At 37.5% G+C, this 27,647-nt stretch overlaps 1 protein-coding gene across 1 annotated transcript in view; it reads right to left on the bottom strand.

Moving 5' to 3' along the window:
* Positions 1 to 78: 78 nt before the first annotated feature.
* Positions 79 to 27,647, bottom strand: part of MAN1A1 (mannosidase alpha class 1A member 1) — a gene marked incomplete at its 5' end in the record, with an annotated part of 152,515 nt that continues 124,946 nt past the window's right edge. The window contains 5 exons of the mRNA XM_082305357.1: positions 79 to 3,653; positions 5,026 to 5,141; positions 10,647 to 10,819; positions 11,633 to 11,852; positions 24,835 to 24,950. Of these exons, the coding sequence (XP_082161483.1) occupies positions 3,527 to 3,653; positions 5,026 to 5,141; positions 10,647 to 10,819; positions 11,633 to 11,852; positions 24,835 to 24,950 (752 nt within the window). The 3' untranslated portion in view covers positions 79 to 3,526. The remainder of the gene's footprint in view (positions 3,654 to 5,025; positions 5,142 to 10,646; positions 10,820 to 11,632; positions 11,853 to 24,834; positions 24,951 to 27,647) is intronic.

Raw genomic sequence — 27,647 nt, 5'->3', positions numbered from 1 at the left:
TGAACAGATATATTAAAAGACTTTATTCACAATAGAGAAATTTTTACAAATATAAGTTCTTAAAAATTAAGCATCTTGATCTATTATGTATTCCATAATTTCAGTTTATATAAAGATGAAAAGACTAAATGGACTATGTACAAATCAAAACCAATTTAAATGCATGATAGAAATGGATAATGTGTAAGATGAAGTCACCATAGAAACAGTGAGCCATTGGGCATTGCAAAAATCTGTGTACAACCAACACATATGCAATACTTATCTCACAAACAATCAAAACATTTTTTTCCCCATGAAACAATGTGGGTGCCACTTAAAGTGATCTACATCTTAGGACTTAACATATGCAGCTTTAAATGGATTATTATGCTACAAAGAAATGGAAACAGTATAGGCAGCGTGTTTATGCGAAGATAACGCCCCCCAACCCCCAGCAATTTCTTTTTGCTTGTATGAATGACTGGGAACACAAAGTGAGCATCACTAGCCATCAGTGAACAGCAAATAAAACGCAGGTTATCTCAGCAATCTAACAAGCGGTGGTAGGTACTGACTGTTTCAAAAGGATTGCTCTAGCTTTGGTGTTTTAGGGTTATTTAAAAAAAAAAGGAAGAAAAATCAATATATTCTCAGTTTATGAAAAGGCTTTTTTTCTTACAGTTGGCAGATCTACACGTTGTACAATCTTCTCGTCTACTTACATTAGTTTACAAAAAGTACAGTATAGTGCAGTTTGTACATACAACCTGAATACCAATACCAGTCACATCAGATTTGTGCTCTTTCAAATCATCGTTAACTAACTCCCAAACTTAAAAAAAAAAAAAAAAAAAGTTATACTAAATGTCTTTATTACAAGGAAACAGTCATGACGCTTATATTTGAGTACATAGGACCCAATGCATACAAGAATTTTGTGTTTGTAGCCTGCTTTTTGAAACACGGAGACGAGCTATCTGGTTCTCCACTGTTTCTCTTCAGCTTGTTAAGTAAATGCAAGATCACTAGACACATCTGGGGGAAGCATACTGTGGTTAGGAAAACCACGTAAAAAGAGGCTTACAAAACCCATTTCTCAAAGGCTGTTTTTGTCTGAACTACTGTAGTTATTTAACAACCGATAGGAGGCCTATAGCAGCACATGCACGACCGTGTGGTAGGCAGCAGCAGGTGACCCAATAAGGGTAACTAAGACTTTTGTCTTAGTTATCTTATTACTTTTTGGTTAAAGAGGGAAGAGGTGTTTGTTTGTTTGTTTGTTTGTTTGTTTGTTTGTTTTTTTTTTTTTTTAATTCCACAGCTATAATTTCTCTGTGGTACTTGGGGGGGGGGGGGAGGAGGAGAAAGCTCCCTTATAAATACAATCTCTGAAGAAGTACAATGAAATGTTACAGTCCTCCAAAGATACAAATTCTGGAGTATCAAAATCAGCACGAGTTCTGCTTTTCAACAGAGGAGAGCCAAGACTTCATCCTTGCTCGTTCAGTTTCAGAAAACTGTTACTGTGACATGAGGGAATCCATATTTTAAAAAAGAAAATAATAATAAAAAAGCAGTAAAGCAAAAAGTCTTGAGCCAATGTGCCGGTTCCATGTAAGCAGGCTTCATCTGAGGCAGATGCACATACACTTGTATCCATTTTCCCAGCGCTGGGCTGCCCAGGCTCAGCAGGGTACCCCTATTAAATTCCATGTACGAATGCACAACTCTGCCAGGCCTGGGATGGAAGGATCAGCATCGCTTAAGATCCTCTTGCCTTGCCCCCTACATAAATGGCTTTGGCCGCTCGCGTGGCACGTGCCATCTTCTCTGTGCAGGGGAAGCAGAGAGGCAGTGCTGGCTTTACAGGCTCCAGAGGGTCAAGTTTATGGGTCAGCCTCCAGCTGCTATATATAAAAATGTAATCCGTTATCTTTGCTCTTGGCTCCTACCTAAGAAAACCTACATCGCAGACCTCTATCAGTATAGAAAAAATGTACTCTGTAATGCCTAAACAAACAAATGTGCTTCCTCAGCTGTGATTAGCTATGCTGGACATATGAGCTATCTTACTAAATACCTTTAAAGGAGATTACTTTTCAGAACCATATTTGTTTTGCTGCAGTCCAATCAGTGAATAATGTGCTTTCTCAGAACGGGAAGCCAGGTGTTTGTTAGACCCTACTCAAAATGTATGAAAGTCAGCCTGTCACTAAATGAAAACATAGGTAGACAATAATCATGTAAACCACTCCAAACTACGCTTAAATAGAAACAGGACTTAATTGTGTCTCATTTCTTTTTTTTCCCTTTGGTGATGCCACAAAGTACAACGTTTTTGGCAAAGCTGTTACCCTTCTTAGTAAGCTAGGCCTTTAATCTAGGGGATATTTTTAAGCACACTGTGTTTCTGTCACTCGGAGAAGACAGACTTGGTGCTTTCACAAAGTTTTAGTTCTACACTGGATAATTTCCTCTCTGAATCATTATCTTTTAAGAAGACAAGTTTTCTTCAAGGCACCTGAACATCTAGTTTTATTCATGTAGATACATTAAATTACTTTGTGACAATAAACTATTAAAATCTGGTGTCAAGTCTGAACCTACCTGAATGTTTGAGAAAGTCCCAGAAAACGAAACAAATTGTCTCTGGTATAATTCTCAGCTTCCAAGAAAATGTAATTAGGGTTTTTTTTTTTGTCTTTTTACCATCCAACCAAATGAAAGCTACTGGACTAAATATATAAAGAAGGTAAGACTACCTTTCTTAATAAGAAATTACTATCTTATTTTACTCCATAGTGGTCTGACTAAAGACATGAGAATAACACCACTTAGAAAAGGGAGGAAACGATTTATTCTATTACAATATTCGAATCAAAACCTGAAAAACTAAGGTCTGCTAACTAATGTGCTAAATTCATAGAAACTAGTTCAGTCTAACTTCAATGTATACTGCAGTTTCAGAGTTGTGTCTGCATGAGATGAAAATATTCCTATGTAGACTTCATTGACAATGAAATACATCAGATACTTTACCAAATAATGATAGACCCGCATAAGAAGAGGCTGTCACAGTCACAAGATTTCTCTTGGATGACACACAAAACAAATTAACATAGAACAGAAAAAAAAAAAGCTCTTTATACTTAATTCAATATGGCTTTTTGCAACATGGCAAAATATTACAGCTTAAAGCAGACATCTCCTCACAGAGGAGAAAAGAATTTTGCAGTCAAATTAAAAGCATAACAGGAAACAAGTAACATGCAGACCCTCTGCTCTTTTGGGCCAAGATGACACTGCAGCCTAACAAGATCTGGAGAGATGTCCTATTTCTCTTCTAAGAAGTGGTTCAGCTGGGTAAGAGGAATAAAGTTTTATCATAATCAGTTGGGGTCCATTCATAAATATTTACTGTCAAAGAAAACAGACTGCAAAACACTTCATTTAAAAATTTAACTCAGGAATTTAAAACCAAATCATGTGCCCAAGTCCTGGAAAGAAACATAAGGAATGAAACAAAGTATAACTTAATCTTCATCTATTTCTGGTTTTCTTCTTTATTCCCATCGTCTTTGTGAAGAACAGGGAGAGGATGAGCCTCTGTGTTGAAGACCCAGTGATCAAATGGAAGAAGATCATCTTCAGAAAACAGCAAATACAAGTACCTGGCAAGAAAAAAAGCAGGAAATGTGACCACATCAGGGAAGTGAAACTACAATAGTTTTCAGGAAGACATAAATACCTGATTTCCCTAGATGAACGTATCGATGGAAACAGCTGACCAAACACAAAACACCAGTAAATCCTAGCATCACAATGATTAGCACAAAACTTTGGGGCTACTCAACTCGGACTGGACTCAAGGGCAATAGCAACTGGAGACCCCCAAAGGAATGCCTCTATCCTGATAGAGGACAAAGAAGTTTAGGCTATCAAGGTTAAATATCGGTTCACTTCGCTTCCACTTCCTCCTTGGTAATTTTATTACATATTGTTTTAATAATATATAACCATAGTAATTTTTTTCTTTCTGAATGTCCACATATATCAAGGCATAGGAGTGAAAATATTGTAGTCCAATCCTGTCTTACTTCTGAGAACAACCTCTCCCTTAGGATTTTTAAAGAAGAAAACTAGCACTTGACCAGTAGCTTGGGCAGCCATTTACTAAGACAGGGTCTATTAAACCCAGCAGTAACCAATAAACAAATCCAATATTTTATTTATTGTCATGATAGAAGGTGGTAGCTACTGTAGCATGATTACTGAAGTCTGCTTGGGGATGAAAGTCTGCTTAGCAAATGAAATTTTATTTTTCTCAATCACCATCCTTACCTGAAGGCTTTTCTTGGTCTAATCCTGATAGGCCAATTTAAAAGGTATATTAGAGGCAGCGCACTACCTCAAAAAAATTCCACTATGTATATAAACATATTTACGATATTTCATTTACATGAGTATTACACTTTCTGTTGAAATGGCATGATTGCTTCTTTCTGGTCTTTGCAACTTTTTCTTCCACAGGAAAAAAAAAAAAAAAAAAGTGAAGAGACCAAGACAAAACTTCCTTTATTTCATTAAAAACTTAAAGAGACAGTGATAGATAAGGAAAGCTGTTGTTTTTCCTTTTAACAGGCCATGCAAGCTTACTGTGCAAGTTCACTTTTTTTTTCTTTTTCTGTAGTTTTAAATGAAAAGTATGCAATAAAAGTCTGATAAGTCCTCTGTCTAGTCAATTTGTTTCACTAGTGTTAGCATGTATAATTAGATCCTATCAAAGCTAGGAGATGTAATTTCTCAACAAAGACTATCAGGTACCTTCATCAGAAATAAAGATAATTTCCAGAAGTCATAGAATTTAGTTTATTAATATAGAAGGAAAAAAAAGTCAATTTGGCTTCCTGTCACCTAAGAAAAGTTCTACTGTTTCATTCGGATTTTGTTACGTGAATGTCAAGGGTATTGATGACAAATACACCTGTAAAGATGATCCAGAGAACTACTTCACATTAATGAAAGTCAACTTTCTTAACTTACTTGAGTGTCTCTGAAAGGAAGAAACTTTGCTGCACATCATCATGGCTTTCATGATTGTTATAAACATCTCTAATGCCAGAATAGCCACCATCTACTCTGCAATGTTTTTCCAGTGCCTGAAGAGAGGGGGTAAAAAAAAAAACAACAGTGGGATTAACAAAATGAATCACCTGTCAGTTTTTCTTTGTTTGACAATAAAACTAGCAAAAAAAATTGTCACTTTTTTTTGATAAAGAGGTGAAAACTAGATAAAGCTCTAGATAGAAAACTCTTTTAAAAAGACATGGGCACACATGTCTAATTTTACATTTAGGAGGAGAAGCAAAATGATAAATTAATAAAAGAAGTGAACACAAACCAGTTTTCAGAAGGAAAGATACATGGATGTGAAGATATATGGACTTTCATGTATTTTCTTTTTCTTCTTTTTAATAGGAATAACAATAGCCTCTCTCTCAGGCTTGTCTATCAGCCTTCAGAGGTCGTGTCATGTATACCTTTCTTGGTCATATTTTAGTGCTTAAAAATTATTATGATAGAAGTGAATGCCATGATAAAGACCAGTCCTGTGAGTAGCTTCGAAAAAGGAAAGGCAGCTCTCCATTTGCTATGCAAGTTGTTTGGCTTCTCTTTGCAATTATTTCATTTTTCAATGCAAAACCTCTGATATTGGGTTGTGACTGAATTTCTTTTCTGCAGTAGGTACTGTTTTTCTTTGATACCTTTCTGAAAAAGCTTTGTCTATTACACAGGAGTAGATGGAAAGCTAGTATGTGGCTGGACTTAACGCAACATGTTTTAGGTGTAAGAATGAGAATGTGTTTTTCTCTTACTAGTTTCCAAACTGTGCACTCAGTTAAAAGGTGTAAAACAGATGACTGATTTCTATTTTACATCTAAAAATGTAATTTGTTTTCTGCCCACAGCAACGTTCTATATGATCAGCTAATTTTGAAGGAGAAAAAAGATCAGATGAAGGGTGTATCCAGAAGGGCAAAACCCATGTACCTGGTGCTGGAAGTGTAAAAGGTATATACAGTTACACTATTTAATAAACTTTTCTGCTTTTCTTTATTTTAGACAGGTGTTTGCATTAGAAAGGTGGTACCTATATGCCTATATATAAGCCGTAACCTCTTTAAATAGACTGCTATCCAATGTTTTATTTGAATATTAGTTCTCTTATCACTGCTTTGTTTAAAAATATTAATTCATCTTTTTTCTTTATAATTGACCTATTTAACAAGGTCAAAAGTATTCTTAGCCTCTTCATTTTTCTTGTTCTGTTTTATAATAACTCTCTGATATCATGCAGTATAATAAAGGAGGGAAGAGAATCTAAGATGATTATATTTAAAACAGTTCATTATTCAAAAACAAATCCAGAAAATACTCTCCAGCCCTAAATAACTTCTCACAATGACAATGATGGTAAGCATGATGGATTACTACATTTACTCAGGACCACACTACTCTGAAACATGGTGCTTGCTGTGGAGACAGGTATTGGAGCAACAACTTTCAGGCAGAAATAGCTGGAGCTTTATCAACCCCCCGACAGCGAGATGGAAGACAACTAGTTCCTCCATTTCTGAAGTTATTACAAATATCACTAAAGTGATTACAGGACGTGTAGATTTTATTTAGGAAAAGATGCTGCATTTCAAACCACATATGGCAAAAAGCTATGAAAAGGCAGAAGCTATGTTTAAAAAAAGCAAACAGGCAGAATAAGCATTTTCTGATGACAGATGGGACTAAAAGTCACTAATAATTATTGAGGTATCCATCACCTCCACCTGCTCTAAAGGCTGTTCAAGATCTGTGTTTTGCCGTAAGTAGATATCCTAAATGTCCTTGTTTTTGCTGGAGTCCCTGTAGCTATCTGCATATATTTAGCTTGCATGTCAGGCTCTCCATAGCTTTCACTGGAGAGTAAGCTGCCTATTGTATATTTAAAAGGGATTTTTCTCCAGAAGAGATCCTTTAAAATATAACAGGCCTATTTGTCTTTTCTTATGTGTCTTTAGGTTCTTTAATTTTCCTGGACACTTTTGCTAAGTGACAAATACACTTAAGTTTAAACAAGTAATTTGCCCTGGCTGGTACTCCTTCCCTCTCGTCTACTTCAACCTGCAATGAATTCAAAATGCTGAATCTGTGTCTGGATTTTCAATGTCAAACACAAGATTATGTTTTCCAAGGCACAGCAGAAGGAGAACTTGAAGGACAGGGCTATTATTCAAAGAAACATCTGCGTTCAAAACAGGGTGAGGTAAAATAAAAGCAAATTGCATTTGGGGTTTATGTGCTCTAACATGTACTTAGAGCCTTCTTTATGAGTTCATTGTAGGGAGATACTGTACAGGCGCCTCAACACACTGCTATGATGGAAACTAAGAGGTTAACTTGCTCCATGTTAGCCATCTGGTGGTATCTACTTGATGCAAATGTGAAGTATCTTACCCCTCAAAGCTACTTTCCACTTAACTGAAGGAACAGGACATTCACGTGCAGCGCTAGTACGATAAAAAGGCTCTTGGTTGTCACCCTCCTTTAACTGGCAGTAATGGCCTTTTGTGCCCGTACCTGCAGTTTCGGAGTACAGTGATGTTCGCATTGACAGTGGGGTAGTGGTGGGTGGTAAGACACAATCAAACACATTTTAAATTAGTAGCTCGCAGAAAATGAGGGTGGCTAAGATCAGTTATGCTAGAGTAATGGAAAACATCAAGCGGAGTGAAAACTGGCTGACAATCTCAAAGTACCATAAAGGGAAAAAACAAAAGAAATGCTGTGAATTCAAAATATGTGCTGCATTTATAATGTAGAAAGGCAGACTTTCAAGAGCTAAGCTAATAAAACCTTTCTGACTCAGTAACACTGGATATTGCTGTTGGTCATAACTGCATTTTCTGCAACTGCTGAAGTACATACAGAATGATCTTGGACTCAAATTAAAGCAGCAAAGCAAGTTTCCAAAGTAAAAACGGAGAGGCTAGAGCATGTTTTTAGTCTACAAAAGTTAGAGAAAGAATTAATAGACTTGTTGGAGAGTTTAGAAGTCATGACCTATAGAGCAGCCTCCTTTTCTACTACAAGGGCACTGGGAAACAAACCTAATGAGTTCTTATTGCCAGTGTCATGAGTTGAAAATGGACATGAAACACCTGAAGAACAACTTTTTTGGGCAACAACAAATGGTCTGATTGTTGCCCCTTTTTTCTTGTTTCAATCTCAGCTTCCTCTTTGTGCAACAGGTGTTGGTAATCAAACCAACCATAGTGAGTGGTCAGGGACTTCCCCAAGAACAAAAGGGCGGAGTGACGTGTTCTCCGGAGCAAGAGGGAGAAGAATTTATGAAATAGTTGTGGTAAGCTATCTCAACACGTGCTGGAACAAAAAAATACAGTATCAGGTGGAGCTGTACAGGCTATAAGCATCAGGGAAGAAGAGAAAAAAAAGAAAAAACAATATTTGAAACCTACAACTGACTGTATAACTTCTGTGAAGCTGTAAGATTTGTTTTTGTGAAACATGCACCTGCACATTAGGGCAGTGGAAGATGGGCCTGTACAGAATGGGACCAGCTGCATCTCCCACACATGGGCTCTAATCCACTATGTTAGAGCCAGATGAGAGTAGCCACAAGAATGTTAAACAAGGAACACATGGGGAGCGCTAAGAAGGTAAACGAGTGTACAAACTTGAAATAAACACAATCTGAACCAACAGGGTAAAGAATAATAATAAGGAAAACATTTCAATTGTTTATAACAATGTTATCGGTGTGGGCAGCAACAATGAGTCAGGAAAAACATGTCCTGGAGAAGGGACACTTGGCATTGCTGAAGCCTGGTGGGATGACTTCCATAAACAGCCATTGTAAATATTCCAATTATAATCTGCCTGGGAAGATTCCAGTAGTAAAATGTATGCCTATGGGTGGTGTTAGCGAAGAAGAAAGTAAGGGAACAGCACTCTAAATTAGAGGTTTAAAAAAAAAATTGCTTTGGAATCATTAACTCAGAAGCATGTTGTTTCAGGCTCAACAGAGCCAACGCCCGAGGGAGGCAAATAAAATGGCCTAAATAACTACAGTCTACCTAGCTGAATAGAGCGTTGACTGCAGATATGGAATTGCTGTGAATATTCAAAGAAAGAGGAGTTAGAGGGTAGAAGTATAGTTAATGCTAGCAGCTATTCTTTTATGGAAAGCAGATTTTACCATAAATTTCATTCTTCAAGAATATCTAATTACGAAACTTGAAATGCTCTTTTTTTCACAACACTCAACAACATTTGCACAACAGTTGAGATACTTTCAGTACCGATCTCACACAGTGAATACTGAATACAATTACAGATCTTGGTTGCTGTTGAGGGAGCCAGGTAACTGGTGGATGTCATGTCACAGCCAGGTATATGGAGTCATAACCCAGTAACAGCTCTCTAGTAGGGTCCCTTGGGGATAAGAAATTGCACGACACAAGTCCACATGTTCTTCCCTTAGTATAGAGCAACCTTCTACAACCAGCGGTGTAGGCCCATCCAAGAAAGTGATCATCGTACAATCCTGGAAACAAGAGGTGTTGGGCAAACTGACAAACAGGACATTTTTGAAATCCTGGAAAGCAAAAACTCTGCAAAGGAGAGGTCACTGTGAACAAAATACCACACAGAGTTTTGTCTTGTTTTCTTTTTTTTTTTTTTTAATTTTTCTTAAGTATACAGGGCCACAAAAATAATGTTCCTCAGCTTCCTGTATCTCCTATAAGATCTCAGCCTGCTTAGAAATTCCAAAGTAAGAGTGAAAGGCAGATAATTTAGCAAGGGCAACATCAATTTGAGAAGAAAATAAGTGAACTCTAGAAGTGTAATAAGGACCCGTACCTGGAGGATGAAACATGGTAAGTCCAAAGGCTCTCATTTCTAACAGTAAGAGTGATTAACTGCTGAAATAAGGGAAACAATGGATATGGCAAGCCAATTTTTGCCGCATAGACTAGCTGCCCTCTTGGAAGTCTTGTGCTAGACAAACACAAATAGCTAGGTTCAGCAGGACTGGTTGAAGCTCAAAGGCTAGTGGGATGCAGAAATTTACATCTAGAAGAGATTGTTATCATTAACGGAGTTCAGTCCAGATGACTTATGCTTTTTGAAAGTGACCCATTTTTAAGTGTTTCGTACTGTCTAGTACTTCATCTTGGCCGTCACCTTAATTGAAATCACCTTCAAACAATTACTGTTGAAAATACACTTCATAAAACTTATTTCCATATCCAAGGCTCAAATTTGACACACATTTGCACTTTCCATTCACATGCGATATTCAACATCCAAATGTGACAGTACATCCAAGTATGACCCTGATCTGAGAAGTATTTAAGAAGGAGAAATCACAAGGCATTTTTCTAATATACAATACCAGCAGTATTTGGTTTTGTCAAAATTATCTTAGTTCATCTATTTAGTAAATGAATCTCTGGAAATTTGAGTTGATATTACCGATTTAAAATAAATATTTACCTCCAACTGCTAAACAATATCCAGATATCATTCCATAGCTCACTTAACAAGATAGTAGGATTTAATAGGAAAAAAGTCCAATAGAACGTTACCTCTACAGCTTCCCATCCCCACTGCCTGTACTTTGGGTCATGAGTGAGCCGCCACATGTACATGTAGGTCTCTATGACTTCTGGTCGTAGGATGTAGTATTTTTCGTTTTGCCTTGTAGCAATGGCTTCAACACCACCATCAAATCTGAAGGCTTCTGGTCCCAGTTTCATGCCTAGCCAATATAAAAACACATGCTAAAATAAAGGCATTAAAAAAGGTTTCACATCATGTAACCTACCAAATCAACTGTCCTTTCATGTGGCACAAAGCCAGGTTACCCAAAAGGTGTATCATTTCTGAAAGATACTGCAGCACCTCCTGGTTTTAATGTTTTGTAAATAATTCAGAGTAGGAGAGAGCTGTTCTTCATCAATGCCTTAAACAGCAGTTCCAGTTTGAACAGCGATGCTAACATTTGCATTCTGGAAGACTTCATATAACTAGCAACATGTGAAATTTTGCTTAAAAGACAAGGATATTTACTTTTCTATATCAAACTGGAAAATACACTCTGGGACCTGAAATACTGCCAGGGTTATTTTTCTAAGAAGATGAAAGAATCCGAAGAAATTTCCTGCACAGAAATCCACTTTCTTTTTGCAATTCTATTGTTTGCAGCATTGTACCAACAGAACTGAGAATAAAATAATTTTTTGTGCATAAAACATGATTAATAGCTACATTGATGCATAAGTGAACAGGCTCCCTCTCTTATTTGTATTTGGCTATACAGAAATTGGCAAAGTGAAAAAAAAGCTGTCATGTTAATTACTAGAGTGAGTAGATATGATTCAGGTGCACAGAAATTATTTATGAAACGGAGCAGCCATTCTTAAAGTTACTCTTAGAGCAAAGCAGCATTTGCTCAGAAAGGATGAAGAGTTCTCACCACCATACAACTTTCATTCAGCATTGCGCAAAAATACTGATGGCTGCTTTCACAAAGTCAAACCGTGAAACTAAATTTTGCAAATACAGTACTTACTTGTACGGTCATAGGATTCGTGGCAAGTCCTAGCAATTTCAGCACCAAGCTCGATGTGATGGCCCGTCTTGTCATTAGGTGCTCCGTCTGCACCGAGGGCAAACATGCCTCCAGCAAAACAAGTGAGATGTCCCATCTTGTGTTCAAGCAGCCCACCCTTCCACTCAGCGATGTATGTCAGCCCCCCGCTTGATTTGCGAATGAGGTGGGTCTCTATGGCCTGCAAAAGTACATGATTTCAATCGCTTTGGTACCATTTGGTAAAGTATGAAGGACAAAGTTGTCTTGTATGTTGGTTGGTTTTTCTCCATATTGCCTTTGCTTATAAAGTAAAATGGGTAATATGAGCTAGCATAACCTCAAAGTGCAGCCAAACCAACACCGATTAGCATATATCAGTAACGATGATTAATTTTGCCACAACTTTGAGCAATTTATGCAGTACATTTTATAAAAATATTGGAAAGACCTAAAAAATACAATTCAATTTTAAAATTCTTTATTTCTTTGCCTACTTTGAGCAATTTCAGGTAATTTCACTTTTAATGGTGATTAGCCATCACTTCAGCTTCCATACTTCCCATTGTAATTCTGACTTAAAGGATGTGGTTATTCATATAATTTCACGTCAATTATATGCAGACATAACTCCTATTCAAAACACCTGACTCGGTGAGTGCACTGAATTGATGTTAGGCCTCTGAGTCTATATGGCATTCCCAAAGTCCAATGAGTTTTTCCCCCCCAGACTGAATTCCTCTGTAGTTATCAATCAAGAATAGGGTCTGGAAAAAAACCTAAACAGAATAAAAAAATACAAATCTCCTAGAGAGAATTGAAGTTGGTGCCGTTAGCAATGTACGGTCACTGATTACAAAATCCAGGAAAACAACCTTCTCTTATGAGAAGAACAGAATTAAAAGAACAGAGGAGATGCAGAAGAGCACATTAATTAGAAGCCCACACAGAAAGCAAGCTATTACTCTTTAAAGGGTAATGGAGAGGAGACGAACAACGCTACCATACGTTCAGTTATCCAGCAGTACTCTGGCTTATTCTATTGAAATCATAAGATCCAGAAACAGTACTCAACATGCATTATACAAGAGAAAAAACATGAATAAAATATCAGCACAGAGAACTATTAACAAAAAAGCCAGGATTAAAAAAAAAGTGTTATAAAGAGAGGGTATTGATTGTAGTTATTTCTTCCCATTTAAACATCTGTACCGGTTGGTTTTATAAGCATGAAAAATCTTTTCTAAACTAGAAGCATCAGCAGAATAATTGTACAAGTTTTACTTACTAAGTAGGTTTTTTGTGCCAAGAATGTCACATTGAAAACTACATTTTGTTTTCCACTAATATTAGTGCAAAGCACTTAGTAAGGATGTTTTCTGCCCACCTCCAGACCCATTACTGGCTCAGGAAACTCCTCCATCCCTTTCTTTCCTCCTTGATTGTATGTTTTTAGCATTAGTACCTACTGAAAAGCATACCTAAATTTTAAAGCAGCAGTAAATAATGAAGATTCCTGTACGTTCAACAAATCCTGCATAATTTAACCTATAAAAAGAGGAATTAAATATAAAAGGGGAAAGGTGGGACAACAGTTTCCTTAAGCATCCATGGGGTCTGTGGTTTGGATGAAAGAATTACAGAGGCCGAGTTGGACTCAAGCTAATTGGTGGTCGGGTATTCCAAGTGCATATAAAAAAGCTTTTCTGTCAGACTGGGAAACTAGTAGAGGAATATCTAGGTACTTTTTTTAAAAATAATGTTCTTTAAAACATGCCTTTTGTGCTCATTTGGGTATAAAATATTTGAATTTATAATTAAAGAATTGACAGAACAGAGTTCAAAGAACCTGCTACAAAATGGATTAATGCATAAAAGAGGCAAAATTTATGAGAAGATAGAAATAATTGGAAAAATTCCAGAATCTTTCAGAGTTCTGTTCACATTTTTATTAAACAGTTTATATTTTGTAATAAGATGCCTTATTGTTAAAACACACAATAATTTTGTGGGAAAGAGCTCTCGGACTGCTTAGGCACTCTAAAAAATAAGCTATCTAAAACCAAGTTCAGAAATGAAAAACTTTTAATTTAATGATATTCCATTAAACCTTTCAGCATGGTATCCCCATCTCACCAAATCAACAATTCTGGCAATAGTTGATAACTCTACTGATCACTTAGCTGTTGAGTCAGAATTTATTTAAAAAATAAACAAATATAAAAATAGATCAATGACTAATTTACCTATATTGTAATTTTTTTAGTAATGAAGTAATGAAAGACAGAATGAAGTATTACTGTACCTGACAGAAATAACAGTAATCATGCACCTTCAGAACTATAGTAACTAGATCAGAGTTGATTCTTGTAGTATGAAAATGGATTTTGCGATACCAATTAGTCTTTCAGAATTTTTTTCACCCTCTTTTGGCTCAAGATTAAAGTTCAGGCTGAAAAAGGATGACTTCCACTTGGGAAATTTTAAAATTATTCTAACAAACTGGTGTTAAGAAACTAACAAATTGATGTTAATTGATGCTAAGAATGTCACAAAATAAAAATATATATCCAAATTAATTATTCATGTTTAGTAAAGCAAATCATCTTGGTTTTATAAATAAGTCCTATTAAGAACTAGTACATATGCCTATTAAAAGTTATTTTTATTATGTAAGCATCTTATTTAAAGCTATTTTTATTAGATAATTATTTGATATATTACAGACTCTCAAATTGCCTTGTCATATTTTGTACAATCATGGATCCCTGAATGCTAGTAATACCTATATCGATGTATATACCTTTATTAATGGCATGCTAGGTAACTAATCATTTTTACCTAGACACGAAATCCAAATAATCTTCGATATGTACAAATAACCTTCAGAAGCCATAAGCCCAAGTGTGCCAGACTTGCAAGTCCATCAGCACTCAACAAACTCTTATTATGGAAGACAGGAAAACAAATACTGTAACTTGGTAAAGCCTAAACTTCATTTGACATTAAACGCTTATGAAGTAATACTTTCCAGAAGCTACATGATTTAAGCAAACTGACCTCAACCAAACAGCTTTCGTAAAGCGTGAAAAGCAGAGGAGCGTCTCTTCCCAGAGGGCTGGTAGCTCTTTTTGTGGCACCGGGTGGTGCACCAGCAGAGCTCACAAAACCACTGCCAGGGAGCTTACAGTGGGACTGTCAACAGCTTCAACTAAATCGCAGAAGTTTCTTCATGGGCCATTTCCCATCTGAGCTGGACAAACTGTTGTTGTCAGAAACAGGTTTCCCTTCTCTCATCACTATTCGTCTACCCTCTGACTGAGAATAGAGAGACTCGCCACTTGCCCTGAAACAACATTCACCGAAGGGCTGCTAACGAATTCACAGTATCAAAGTTGCATGAAGTTCGGAATAATTCCAGCACGGCATCGAAGTGTCAGATTATAATGAATTTGTTAGGTGTGTTCCAGTTGTTTCAGGAACTCAACATAAAAAAAAAAGTCATTATAAAAAAATCAGCATATTTAGAAAGGCTCAAAAATGTAAATGCTTTTAATCTTAAAAAAAAAAAATGTATAACATGCATGAATAGAACATACAAAAGAACCTCCCCAACTACTGATGAATGCATTCATTGAAATTTTGAACTCCTGTATCAATAACAGCATTTGCAGCATTAAGACATGGTAAAACCTTCCTTTTTCCCACAAGTCCAACTTAACTATAGTTTAGTTTCAGAATTTACTTCCAAATATTGTTATAGCACTACTTCTGGAATGTATGTTTGTATAATGCATTAGTATAATAAAATATTTTCAAAGTAAACAATAAACAAAAATCAGTACTCTTTCAATTATCGATTCTGAATCTATACCCAAACTGCCAAAGTGCCATCTACCATCCATCTACTGGAAATTCACAAAACTGCTATTCACATTTTTAATATTTTTTTGGTTATAATGGTATGTACTTCTGTGAGGAGCACAGCAAAATACTTTTCAGTGAGTTTCACAAAGGTTGTAAGTGCCATCAGGCTGGGCTGAACTTTCTGAAAGACATTCATTTTTTAAATAAGCTCGAGGGCCAGAGCAGGACTAAATCACTAGCTGGAATACATGGGCAATTGTTTTAAGTATAAAAAAACTTGAACACAAAGTTGAGAAAGCACTAGGATGAGGAAGAAATACTGTCAGTTTAAATGAAGATATAATAAGGGTCTCCGAACCTGAGCAGTGGGATGGGAAGGTAGGGTTACAATCCCACAGTGAAATGCTACTTGCTATCTGCAGCGCTGTGGGCGCAGCTCTGGCAGGGAACTCAAGTTACTAAACCAAGTTGTTACAAAAGGAGAATAGGTAGTATGATGACAACGATCCACCCAAGTGAAAAGCTCTGTTTGGTAGAATTAATTTTGAATTTCCTACTTGGAATCAATTTACTTTTATATTGATATAATTATCTACACACTTAAAAAAGGGACACATTTATTTGAATTGCAGCTCTATTACAAGTTGGTCCCCACCTACGAATAATTTCTTCCTGCTCTACTTGCAGATCAGGTGGTGTCATATTTATCACTACTGAGATTATGATTTCATTTTACTATAATGAATATCCTTGGTATAAACCAATATACAACATCTGCAAGGAATCAGAAAACCTAGAAGAATGTGGTCTTTGATTAGCTGAAAATACATTATTGATGGAGAATTGTTTGGAGCTGGTACAGTTTTTCTTTTAAGTAAATGGAAATTGCACGTTACTGTTTTCCAGAATATATTTCTGCAATTCAAATAGTGATTTCTTTCTTTCCATCAAGGTAAAGCAGAGAGACTGTGCAACATAAAAGGTTGCAAAGAAAAAGTGGCTGCAAATGTATGTTCCCAAAAGGAGCAATAGCAGACGCTACCTGGGAGTGACCAAAAAAAAAAAAATTTTTTTTGAGACAACCTGACTTTAGACCATAGCGGACAAAAAAGTAGAGGGAGCAAGGGAAAGTGAAGGAAAATAAAAAACATTTGCCAGATATTTAACAAAATAAATGTACTACATGTAAAGCTGATATGCCATACGGTTTATAATGTACCTGCAAGCTCTTACAGCCAGGCTGACTTTTATGGCTGATGCAGTTCCTGGCAATTTTTTTTTTGTGCTTTTATGTAAGGCTCTGCTTACAGTCCTCACTGCAATAAAGCCTTTAGCTAAATTACTTTTTTTCCCATCTTGTGGGAAATTATTCCTTCTATACAACAACTGTAAAAAATGCTTGAGCACTCAATTAGAAACACTAACAGTCCCTTTTACGGTTTGAATTGTGACTCAAGTGCGCCTTGTATTACTCCTGGCATTATTCTTACGAGTTCACATGTTAAAATGATGCCCTCGCCTATCTGTCACATTGGAAGAATTGCGGTGAATGAGACATTATGGATTGTTTAGGTTACAGGATTGCACGTTGCATGGGTGTGTAATCTTCGTCATTGACAGCACAAAGGAGAAACTCTTCAATTTTTCCCAACCTGATTTCCCCCGCTCCTGCCCCCCTTTCTTAAGGCGAAACGTTTTGTGTTCTCTGCTTATCAGCCTGTTCCTGAACCTTTACATTATACTACCAGCCCTTACCCTTGCAAAATTAAGCAGAACTGGACCTTCCTAATTAATAACCATTTTCCTTCATTTCGTTCTTCATTCCTTTAAGGTTTTCACACAGCTTAAATGCTGTCTTCACCACCCCCCTTCCTCAATCCCTGACCTGATTTTGTGATTGGGAAGTCCTTCATTCACCCTTTCAGCTGTTTAGGACATTGAACTGGATTGCTTATAGAGAAACACAGGATACAGAGCTGAAGTCATCTCACTGTTCAAATGAGTAAAAAAACCCAGTCAACAAGCTTATTTTTAATAGAGGGTATTCTTTTGGTCGATTATGCTGACAGGTAATAAAAATATTAACAGAGATGCCTACAGAGCACAGATGTAAGCCTCTCAGGAAAAATGTTCTGCACCTCAAAGTTTCCCAATTCAAAATAAACATATGCCACAAAAAAAGTTAGTTCTACTAAAGGAGCAGGGATAACAAACTGCAAACCTCAAAATGCAATGTAAAACTGCAGTTCTACTTCCCCTAGCACTTAGGCGTTTTACCTCTCCTTCTACAATAATGCTTTAAATATGATTAATGAATTTCAATGACTACTGCTGTTTTAACAACAAAAACCAGGGGTTTCATTTCCCACCTCAAGACGTCACTGTAGCTGGAGATAAAACTGTCTTGCAAGTCATAGTTATGTATTTTCATACCTTAATAAATTTGAAACTTCAAAAATATGATCCTAGTTCTAAATGTCCAGGGTTTACAATGTTTGTTTTGGGGATAATTACAACTCTGCAGGGTTCTTTACAACAAAGCACTCTAAGTTATCTCAGTCCAAACTTTTAATATATTTTTCTTCCCCTAGGAATCTTCTTCATAAACAGTATTTTGACAATTTGAAGCAACAACGAGTATGAAAAAGAATTCTACCACATGATATTTCCAATAATTCAAAGATGTATAATGTCAATTGCTTGCTTATTTATTTTAATGTTTACGGCTTGCACCAATACATTTTATTGCTTTGAAACAGCACACAGCAGGCAGGTCAGGGTTACTGTGGTTTTGCATGCTGTGAGTTTGTAAGTCAATTGCCTGTTTTCTTGACTTTAAGTTGCTTCCCTTATGTTTTCTCTGTTGAGTTGATCTAATGTAATAGATACTTTCCTTCAGCAATCTTCATAATTCATCAAATTTATCTTTTATCTAAAATTCCAATTATTTTATTATGAAAAGTTTAATATTTGCATTGTTCCATTATTACAGCTGTTTTGGAGATGGCAGAAAAATACTGTGCCTTTTTTTTTTAAACTTTATATTTATTAGTTGATTCTGTTTTCTTAAATATCGTTCATACAGTTTTTAAATAGTATTACAAGATGCATGAATCACGTGAAAGCATGCAGTCAGAAAAACTAGGATGGAATAGGAACTTCAAGCCCCTGTTACAATTTATTTAAATACTTCTGCCAAAGAAAAGTAGTATCTTCTTATCCTGAGGTCCTCACTGCTTACTAAACTGTGCTTTTAAAATCAAAACTGAAACCTGAACACAGAAGAACTTCCATTTGTTTAAACACAATACGTAAGAAACATTTTGAAAGCAATAAGGCACTTACTGCTTTTGGACTTAAGACGTGTTATACAGACAAGGTGATATGTGAAATGAAATATGAATGCTTATAATGGAGTTGCCTGCGTTTTTAAAATGGAAATGTTGGCAAGCATTTAACTACTATGATACCTGTCCATCTGATCACTAAAAAGATGATTAAGTTCTAGGGGAAAACTCATAATTTACTTTTGTCTGAAAATCTACTTACATTTTTTTTTCCCCCCGTATTAGTGTCTCTAAGAGCACCAGTGTTCTTGCACTAAATGTACTTAATGTTATCTCCTACCGGAAGGCTAGATTTATTCATATTCTTAAAACAGTATTAATGGCATGGCATGAATCAAAGCAAGTTGACTGTCAAAATGTTACATTATGTATTTTCTGAATATTCTAGAATAAATATCTATTGCTCCTGGTAAGCTTTTTTGCTGTCAGAAAAGGAAGGGAAAATAGCACAAGTAGTATGGACACGGCTGCTCTGACAACAAGAGCAAAGCCATGAGCAAAAAGGGGACAATTTCTCTTGCAGGACTTTTCGAGTTAAAATCCTCCTTGAAGAATTCTAACAACGTTACAGCTTGCTGCTTCTCCTGACAGTCCATAAACAAGCAAACATTTTAATAAGTACTTTCTATAGTCCAAAATATAGACACTGTGCTGTTATAAGTAAACCAGTAAGGATTTAAAAATCTGCAGAAGCCTGTCTTTAGTCTTGATGCTTTCTGTAAGCAGTTGTGGAGAGCCTCAAAACTCCTGTCAAGAGGGGCAATATAGTGAAGAAAATAAAACGGAGCAGCGAGTCCTCTGGATGTTCTCATCTGTTAAGTGTAATGAATCCTGTGTTCCTACATAATACAGCTATACTATCGCTACGTGCAGAACACCAGTGCAGCTGGGTGATAAATATTTTAAACATGACAGCTGACAAAATATGTAAATAAACTGCATATTTCTCCATTGTTACACATTTAAGTTATAGACAATACCTCGCCCCCCCAAAAAAATGTATGCAGTGGGAATGCTGGGTCCCCTGCACCAACTGTTTCATTCTGCAGATGGGCTCCTATTGTAGCACCCCGCCTGCCCTATTTACGTATTTCCTTCAATGCCAAGAAGTGCTCAAGTATTGAATGTTCAATTCATTAATATACTTTTGGCTTTACCCAGCATGACAAACTATTCTAATTGAGTTGTTGCAGTTCTGTCATTGTCCACATCAGTTATGCAGTTTTTAAGATCACTACGATCACAAAGCAAACCACTTCAAGCGACTTAATGCAAACTGCAGTCAGCACAGACCAGCCACCAGACTGTCACCACAGTTAAACAGACACTCGTGAAACTCTGGAGATGAAAAGGGCCTATCTGCCAATATCATGTTTTCAGTTTGCTAACAACACTTTGTTCTCTCCCTCATTTAAATGAAAAAGGAGTCTTATCTGGATTTGTTTTATCTGAAAGGCTGGAATCTCGACAGCACTGAAAAATATTCACTACTTAATGCTGACCATTAAATATATCACCCCCCCCCCCCAAACAAAATCAAAACCAAATAGCTTCCTTTGGCAGAGTACAAACTGAGTATATCAAGGCTAGTCTGAAAAGTTAGCAGTGTACCAAAAAAAAAAAACTATAAAAAATTAAAATATGATCCTATGTATTTTCTGTCTGAATACTCAAAATTCTGAGGCCAAAAATTACTTTTTCCCCTTCTGATACCCACAAAAGGTTACTGCATTCCTTAATCGCGCAACCCAGCCTAGCAGCAGGCTGACGTTCAGGAGCGCTGTTGAAACCCGGCAGAGTGCGGCCACGGCACTGCTTCACAACACCCATTCTTCTTCCTGCTCTTTCCATCGTTTCTACTTCCACGTGCTAGGTTCTCCGGAGATCACGAGTTTCCTTGTTACAATCTTCTGAGCAGTTGTTACCCAGTAAGAAAACTTAAACAACCTAAATGTCTGAAAGTAAACTACCCTGTCTAAAGGTAAAACTGCAGATCGCAACGGCTTTACCTCTCTGATACCGAGGGGCCACCGTGGGCTGCACTGAACCGAGCTGCTTGGGAAGCGCTGGGGAGGGATTCTCCCTCTTCCTGTGAAGATCTTCTGGGCCGAGTTACTGCTCTCTTTACATCCCTTAGATATGTCACTTCTCTAGAAATACACTGAGGAGGGGATGAAGGCAGCGCCAGAGAGAGAGAAGAAATATTTAAGATGCAGAAAGCTTGCAGCAATGGCCATAAACAAAGGTAATGGGAAAATTTGGACAAGATACCTAACCATCGGACGTCAAGTGTGAGACAACCTATTCACAGGAGTAGTGGCAAAATTGCCCTTCAACCTAGAAAATGGGGGCTGACACATTCAAGGGAGGAGGATTTGATGCAGTTGCTTGTGACACTGCTGTTGCTAGACTAGACATAAGTGAACCCAGAAGGTCCATTTTTGCTCTGAATTATCATATTCTCTTGCTAAACCTACTCAATTGTGTCTGAGAGATCAACTGTGTTAACTGAAAAGAGAGGGATGGTTCCTTGTCCTGGATACTTGCAAAGACTGACAGATTATTCTATGGCCAGGTACATCCTCAAAATATGACTAAAATCCGAATACAGGTTTGTTCTGTAACTGAATGTTGCATGCTATCCATTGAAACCAGCTTAAGAAGATCTCTTCCTTCCTGTATTACGTGAAACTGGACATTACATGCACTGCTTCCCAAAAGAGAAAAATAACTTACATTAAAAAATACATTCACTTGTCTTTTTGTGCAAATTCTAGAGTTTATGAATCCCTCTGACAGCCTTATATATACATTCATATTATGCTCTGGTATTCAAAACAAGACCATCTCTGTCCCTTTTCCCATTAGAAATAAACTCTTCTTTAAACGGCATCAGTCAAACACGCATCTTATTCGTGGCAAGTAGAAAAATTTTTTAAATCTAGCTTGACATCTTAAGTTATTGCTTTTAACTTAAGCCATAAAAAAACCTATAGGTGCTACAAAAATTCTAATAGAAAGAACTCTTTGTTTCTAATATGAGTTACAGAACAACATAAGAAATAGCCCCAAAGCTTTATCTAAATAAATTTCAGCTTTTCACAGTGAACTATAATTCACCATGTATTTTCATTTGTGTTTTCTGGATAGCGGAAGATATTGAATTAGGCATCAAACCTTCACATCGCTCTTTCAGAATTTGGTGGGTATGTGCTGGACTGAATGGCCAGGAATAATCACGCCGTTCCCTTTGGCATGGTTTTAAAAAGATTCTGAAAGCGTCGGGGGAAATTTATCTAAGAAAATACGAAGCAGACTCAGAATGCCCAAACCGTGTAGGCTCAGTCATAAAGAAAGACTGCAGCCTGTGCAGACACTTAAATTAGCTTTAATTTAGATAAGTAAGGGATCGATAGCAATAAAGCCAATATCAGGATGGATTTGAGAACAGTCTAGTTATTCCGGCGAAGAAGCTAGCCTCTCAATGGGGCCCAACCAGCCTGCAGTTTCTGTGAAACTGCAACTTCCCTGCTGTTTTCTGAACAAGTTACATTACAACATCAAGCTGTACCTCCACATGCTGCATGTACACTTTCAGCTTTGGTACAGATGTACCTCGGTATAGAAAACAGAGAACATGAACGCCATCGCTCAGAAAATACTGGAAACAGCATTCAACCAGCAGCATGGCAAAATCTAGCACATATTTAGTGATCATTTGGCCCGCTCAAACACTGATACTCTGGACAGACACGATGCTTGGACTGCTTAAGAGCTAGTACTACTGAAAAATATTAAGAAAATAGGCCCTTTAAATCTAGTCATATACAGCAGAGCTCAGACCCTGTCATTGATATTGCCACATTCAGTGGTGCTGCTGACCGGGCAATTCTGCTCCCCCAGCTCAACCCCGAGCAGGAAGAACCAGCCACAGGGGGTGGCCGCCATCACCACTTCTGCTCCCCGCCAGGACCTCGGGATGCCCGCGACAACTTTCCTACCTGAGCAGGTTGTTATCCCGGCATGGCTAAGGTGTGAGTTTAAAGAAAGCCATGCCACTGCACCCTGCACGGACACACCTTGGAGCGCTCCTGGCCCTCTTCCCCGATGCCCAGCCAACAGCAGGTAGCTCTCCACCCGCTGGGCAGTTTGGGCTGGCTCAGGAGTGATCCAGGCACACTGCCACCGTGCAGCTGACATGGGACGGCACACCCGCTCGTGTGGCGTAAGGCAAGAGAGAATTCCTGATGGACCTCGCTCCAGCTGTGCTCAAGTCAGGGGAAGGAGAACCTTCAGCCTTAGCAGGAGCAGCCCAGCACCGGCCATTGGGACGCTGGGCTCTCTCGGACTCTCCATCATCAGCTGGGATCAACGCGCCCCTGCTGCTCCCCAGCAGGACGGGAGTCAATGCGGTCACGGTCCCACCAACAAGGGTGACCGTCACACCACGTTTGGGATATTCTATCTGCAGTGGTTTCCAGAATAGCTGTACTAGCAAAAGCACATTTTTTACAGCATGCATCTACGCACTAGCGCTTACCCTGTGTAAGAATGTATTTAAACTAAAAACCTGACGGTATTAAACCAGTGGAAGTAGAAGACTGAAGCAGCTTTGAGGTGCTTCAAAATGCCTTCCACGCTAAGATGAATTGATATCGTATTATCAGACACTTTGTTCTCTCTTTTTGGCTGCCAACCTAATGGCTGAGCTATTACAGTATCACTGTTCTTATGTTATAGCCTCAAATGCACTCAAACCCGATTTAAAATCCACCTTTTGCTCTGAAGCTGAAACCATGTCAGCGGTGAAAATGAGGCTGACTGCATCCAAATCTGCACTTACAAAATTAAAGGCAGGGTTTTCTTAGCAGAGCATACTTGGTCATCAAATTTACTACCACCAGAGATCACACCCTCCCTCAAATCACCACCTATGACTTTTCCTTCTAATGAAGAAAAAAAAAAAAAAAAAAAAAAGCTGCAATGAGCCAGGGCTGTATTTTTTTTAATGCCACCACTTTTTTCAGTGTAGGAAGTAAAAGGAGACTTATGCCTCTTCCCTAGGCACAGCACATTTTCAGATGTATGAAAGAATAAGCAGATATTGCTCAGCAGCTCGAAGCCTTGTCTACAGAGGCACTGTACATACATACAGTTAATAAAAGTCCTGGCCCTAGAAAGCTTCCAGTCAAAACAGATGAAAGAATGGGGAAAAAAGAAGTAATATTATCCTCTTTTTTATATATATTTGAAAGCAAAGAACTGAGAAAATAGGTCATTTGCCCAAGACTGCAAGGAAAGCCTGTAAATATGGATTTAAACTTAATACTTCCCAAGTCTCAATCCAGTGTCACAAAACCGTAATTTCTGATCTTTGAAAACTTTCTCTTGTGTCCAATTTGAATAATTGGCTGTTTCACAGAAGCTGGCAAATATATGCCTCTTGTAACAAAAAGTCATTGTGCAACAAAAATTTCTATTTTCGTTTATAATTGTCTACCACAATATATTGACCCCTGTGTTGACCACAATCAAAATACTCCAATGGCTGAAATATGAGGTCGAAACACAAGAGAGGAACTCCGGCCTGTATATAAGGAAAAAGGACAGAAGGAATGTATTTAGGGAAAACGGAGGAAAAAAGAATTGAACCTCTCTCTGAGAGCTACTTGTAGATGCATTTTTTGTTGCCTATTTTATACTTTTCTCCTCCAGTGTTAAAAGAGAACTGACGGTCTTTCAGCTGGAAAAAAATTAGCTATATTGCAAGACTCTCCCCTTTCCCACAGTATCTGTATTCCTCTAGCATTTATATTTGATGAAGTCTTTTTAAAAGAGAAACTATTCTTTAAGAAAAACACACTGTGGTGGCAAAGACATAAATCCCTCACATTGTCCCCAGAGCCTGTCTCTTTAGGATTATTATAGATTAGATTATTATGTAAAGGAAGATTTAAATATCTTATTTACCTGAACAGCATCATAATACATTTTCTTGCCTTCTTCATCTGTCTTGTCCGACATCAGCCATGCCTTGAGCAAATATTCATAAAAGCTATCCCCAAGCCCTCCAATGGAGACGTGATCTAAAAGGGGAAGAAAGAGATTCAACAGCAATTTCATCTTCAGCCTGGGCAATAAAATACCATCACAGTTTGAAACAGTGGATTTAATGCATTTAAAATCTCTTTCTACAACAATCTTTAATAAATGCAAGCCTGGAACCTCAGGAAAAACTTAACTGGTATATACAGATAATTATTTCTTCAATTGCTAACTTTTTCATCAGGCTAAAGCACAATAGTTATTTAATATCCACAACGTGCCGCAGGAGTTCATGGCAAAGAAGCAAGAATTTATATGTTTAACGTCTAATTCATGTAGTCTATCCCACACAAAAATGTGTTAACCTAAGTTCTTTTTTATTTTAAAACCAGGAAAAAAATTAGAAAATGCTCTCTAATTTGATAAAGGCTTTCCCCTCTTAACAGGCAGGCATTGTTTTTATTTGCTCTTTTATTCACTAATACTCCATTTAAGTCACTTCATTAAAAAAGGCCAAAATGTTTTAGCTCCTTACTGCAGAGTTGAATTTCAGGTTATTTTATGGTATTTCAAAATGCCAACCCGTATGTTTAAAAATAATATTACATTTTTGAACATCTGGCTGCTCTCAGAACTCAGCAGTGGTTCTAGAAGGAAATAAAAAAAGATTTTGCCACATCTACAGATGATTATTGCTATCACACTGCTTTATTCTGCCCTACATTTACTATGTGAAATGATCTGGTGCTACAGATGCTGTGATTATTCAACTGCACACGTTTGGGACGTGACCCTGCAAACATTACTTAACATCAGCTGAGTCAGACCGTTCGATGTTAGTTGCACCAGTGACGTGAAAGTTAGCGATGCTCTCGGCTGCTCGCACGACGTTGCACTCGCTGTCCAAGAGCCTAAAGATTCTTGGCAAAATTTTAATGGGCTATCATATGATTTCAGCATAGGTCCCCTAAACACATCAAATGCTACAAATATATATATATATATAAAATAATACATATATATAAAGTGTTTCTCTAAGCTCCATTAAACTAAGAACACTAGCTAGAGGTTTTCTTAAGTTGGTGCTGCCTGGTAACGTTAAGGGATTTGGCATTTATCAAGTCTCCAGTGAAAGGATTTCAAAGTGCTTTACCAGGACTACTCATTTAAAACCATCAGTTTTACAGCAAGGAAGGGGTCCACGGATTCCACCCGAGACATCCGGGATGGAGACGTGGTTACATGTATCACACAGCAAGCCCGTGAGTCACACCACAAAATTCTGGGCATGAGAAAAGCAAAACACGTGTGGGGTAATCCAGGCTCATAAAGTGAGATGCAGAAGGGTTTGTGGTACAGAGCTCACACTTCCCAACAACTAACTCTGGTCTTAGCTTCAAAGTTATGTCTCTGTTGGTGGACTTCAAAAGAACACAGAGAATTTATTTTTAAACTCCTTGGTATCTTCTCTTCATGGAATGCCTCTTTTCACCTTCTAAATAGGTTGCAAAGCCATGCAAATGTAGAAGAGAGACTTTTTTCTATTAAAACTTTATTAACAGTGCCTTTTTCCTCCACTAGGCTGTGACATACAAAAAATAATTCAGTTTTCCAAACGTATGCTGTCCCTTTGCCTAATGAATACATTGTACCATCAAACCTGGGTTATAAACGGCTTTCCCACCCCCCTCCTCTTTTGAATGAGATATATTATATTTTTGGAAAGAATACACCATTTATTTAATTAAATGTTCATGATCCAAAAGGAAAAGAGGCTTCTTAAAAAAAAGAGAACATTTTCTATGATCGAAGGCTGATCTTTGAACGGCAGCATTTAAATGACCTTTACGGTTTCCTAAATAAATTACCATAGAAACCTCTGACATTTGCAAACTAAATAGCACAAGCACAGTTTCATCAATAATAAGCCCTGTTATTATATACATTATTGCAGTAGACAAATCCAATTGACGCACGTTGCAGCAAATCACTGTCAGTTTACTGTCAAAATAACAAGGGCTAAATGAATTTACAGGAACAATGGCAGTGATCCAGCGGTGTCCTTCACAGTTACAGCATTGCTAGAGAAGAAATGTTCAGGAACTGTTCCTCCCTCCCCACTTGATGTTTGAGAGATAATACTTCTGTCTTGTACCAGTTAAGAGTGTAGGTTTTTTTTTCCTGTAGTAATCAACTGAAAACAGCCCAGAAAAGCAACCTCAAATAAAACACCTCTCAAGTCTTAACATTCTGATCTACTATGGGGAAAAAATTAATAAATCAGTGTCTGTGAACACGATCAAGTGAACTGGAAGAGATGCAACAAGATCAAATTTGCTTTTGCTGCTTCAGCATGCTAGGGGCTGACCTGCATCAACATCTGTGTCCATCGTTTGCATGTGCAGGAACCTATTTCTTTGTCAATACTACATGCTATTGGAAAGCAAAGCTGGTATAAGCTGCAAGTTTTCCTGTGCGCACCAACAAAAACTGGCATTTAATGTGAACGAGGAATACATAAGACACGATTATATTAATAATAGGGAAATTGCAAAGGCCATAAGGCAGAGTAAGTATTTGACTGCTTTAAAATAACTAAGGCATAGCCACTAATGGCATCAGCCACTAGAAAGATCTGCTCTCATGCAGCTCATCAAAAAGCTGAGTTTCTGTGGCTGACTGAAGCCAAGGAAGGAGGTAACTGGACCGGGCTCACAGATGCTGAGGTAGTCTTCTAA

This window comes from Platalea leucorodia, assembly GCF_965183815.1.
Source record: "Platalea leucorodia genome assembly, chromosome: 3".
Classification (NCBI taxonomy): Eukaryota; Metazoa; Chordata; class Aves; order Pelecaniformes; family Threskiornithidae; genus Platalea; species Platalea leucorodia.
This window is presented reverse-complemented; position numbering and strand designations above follow the sequence as displayed.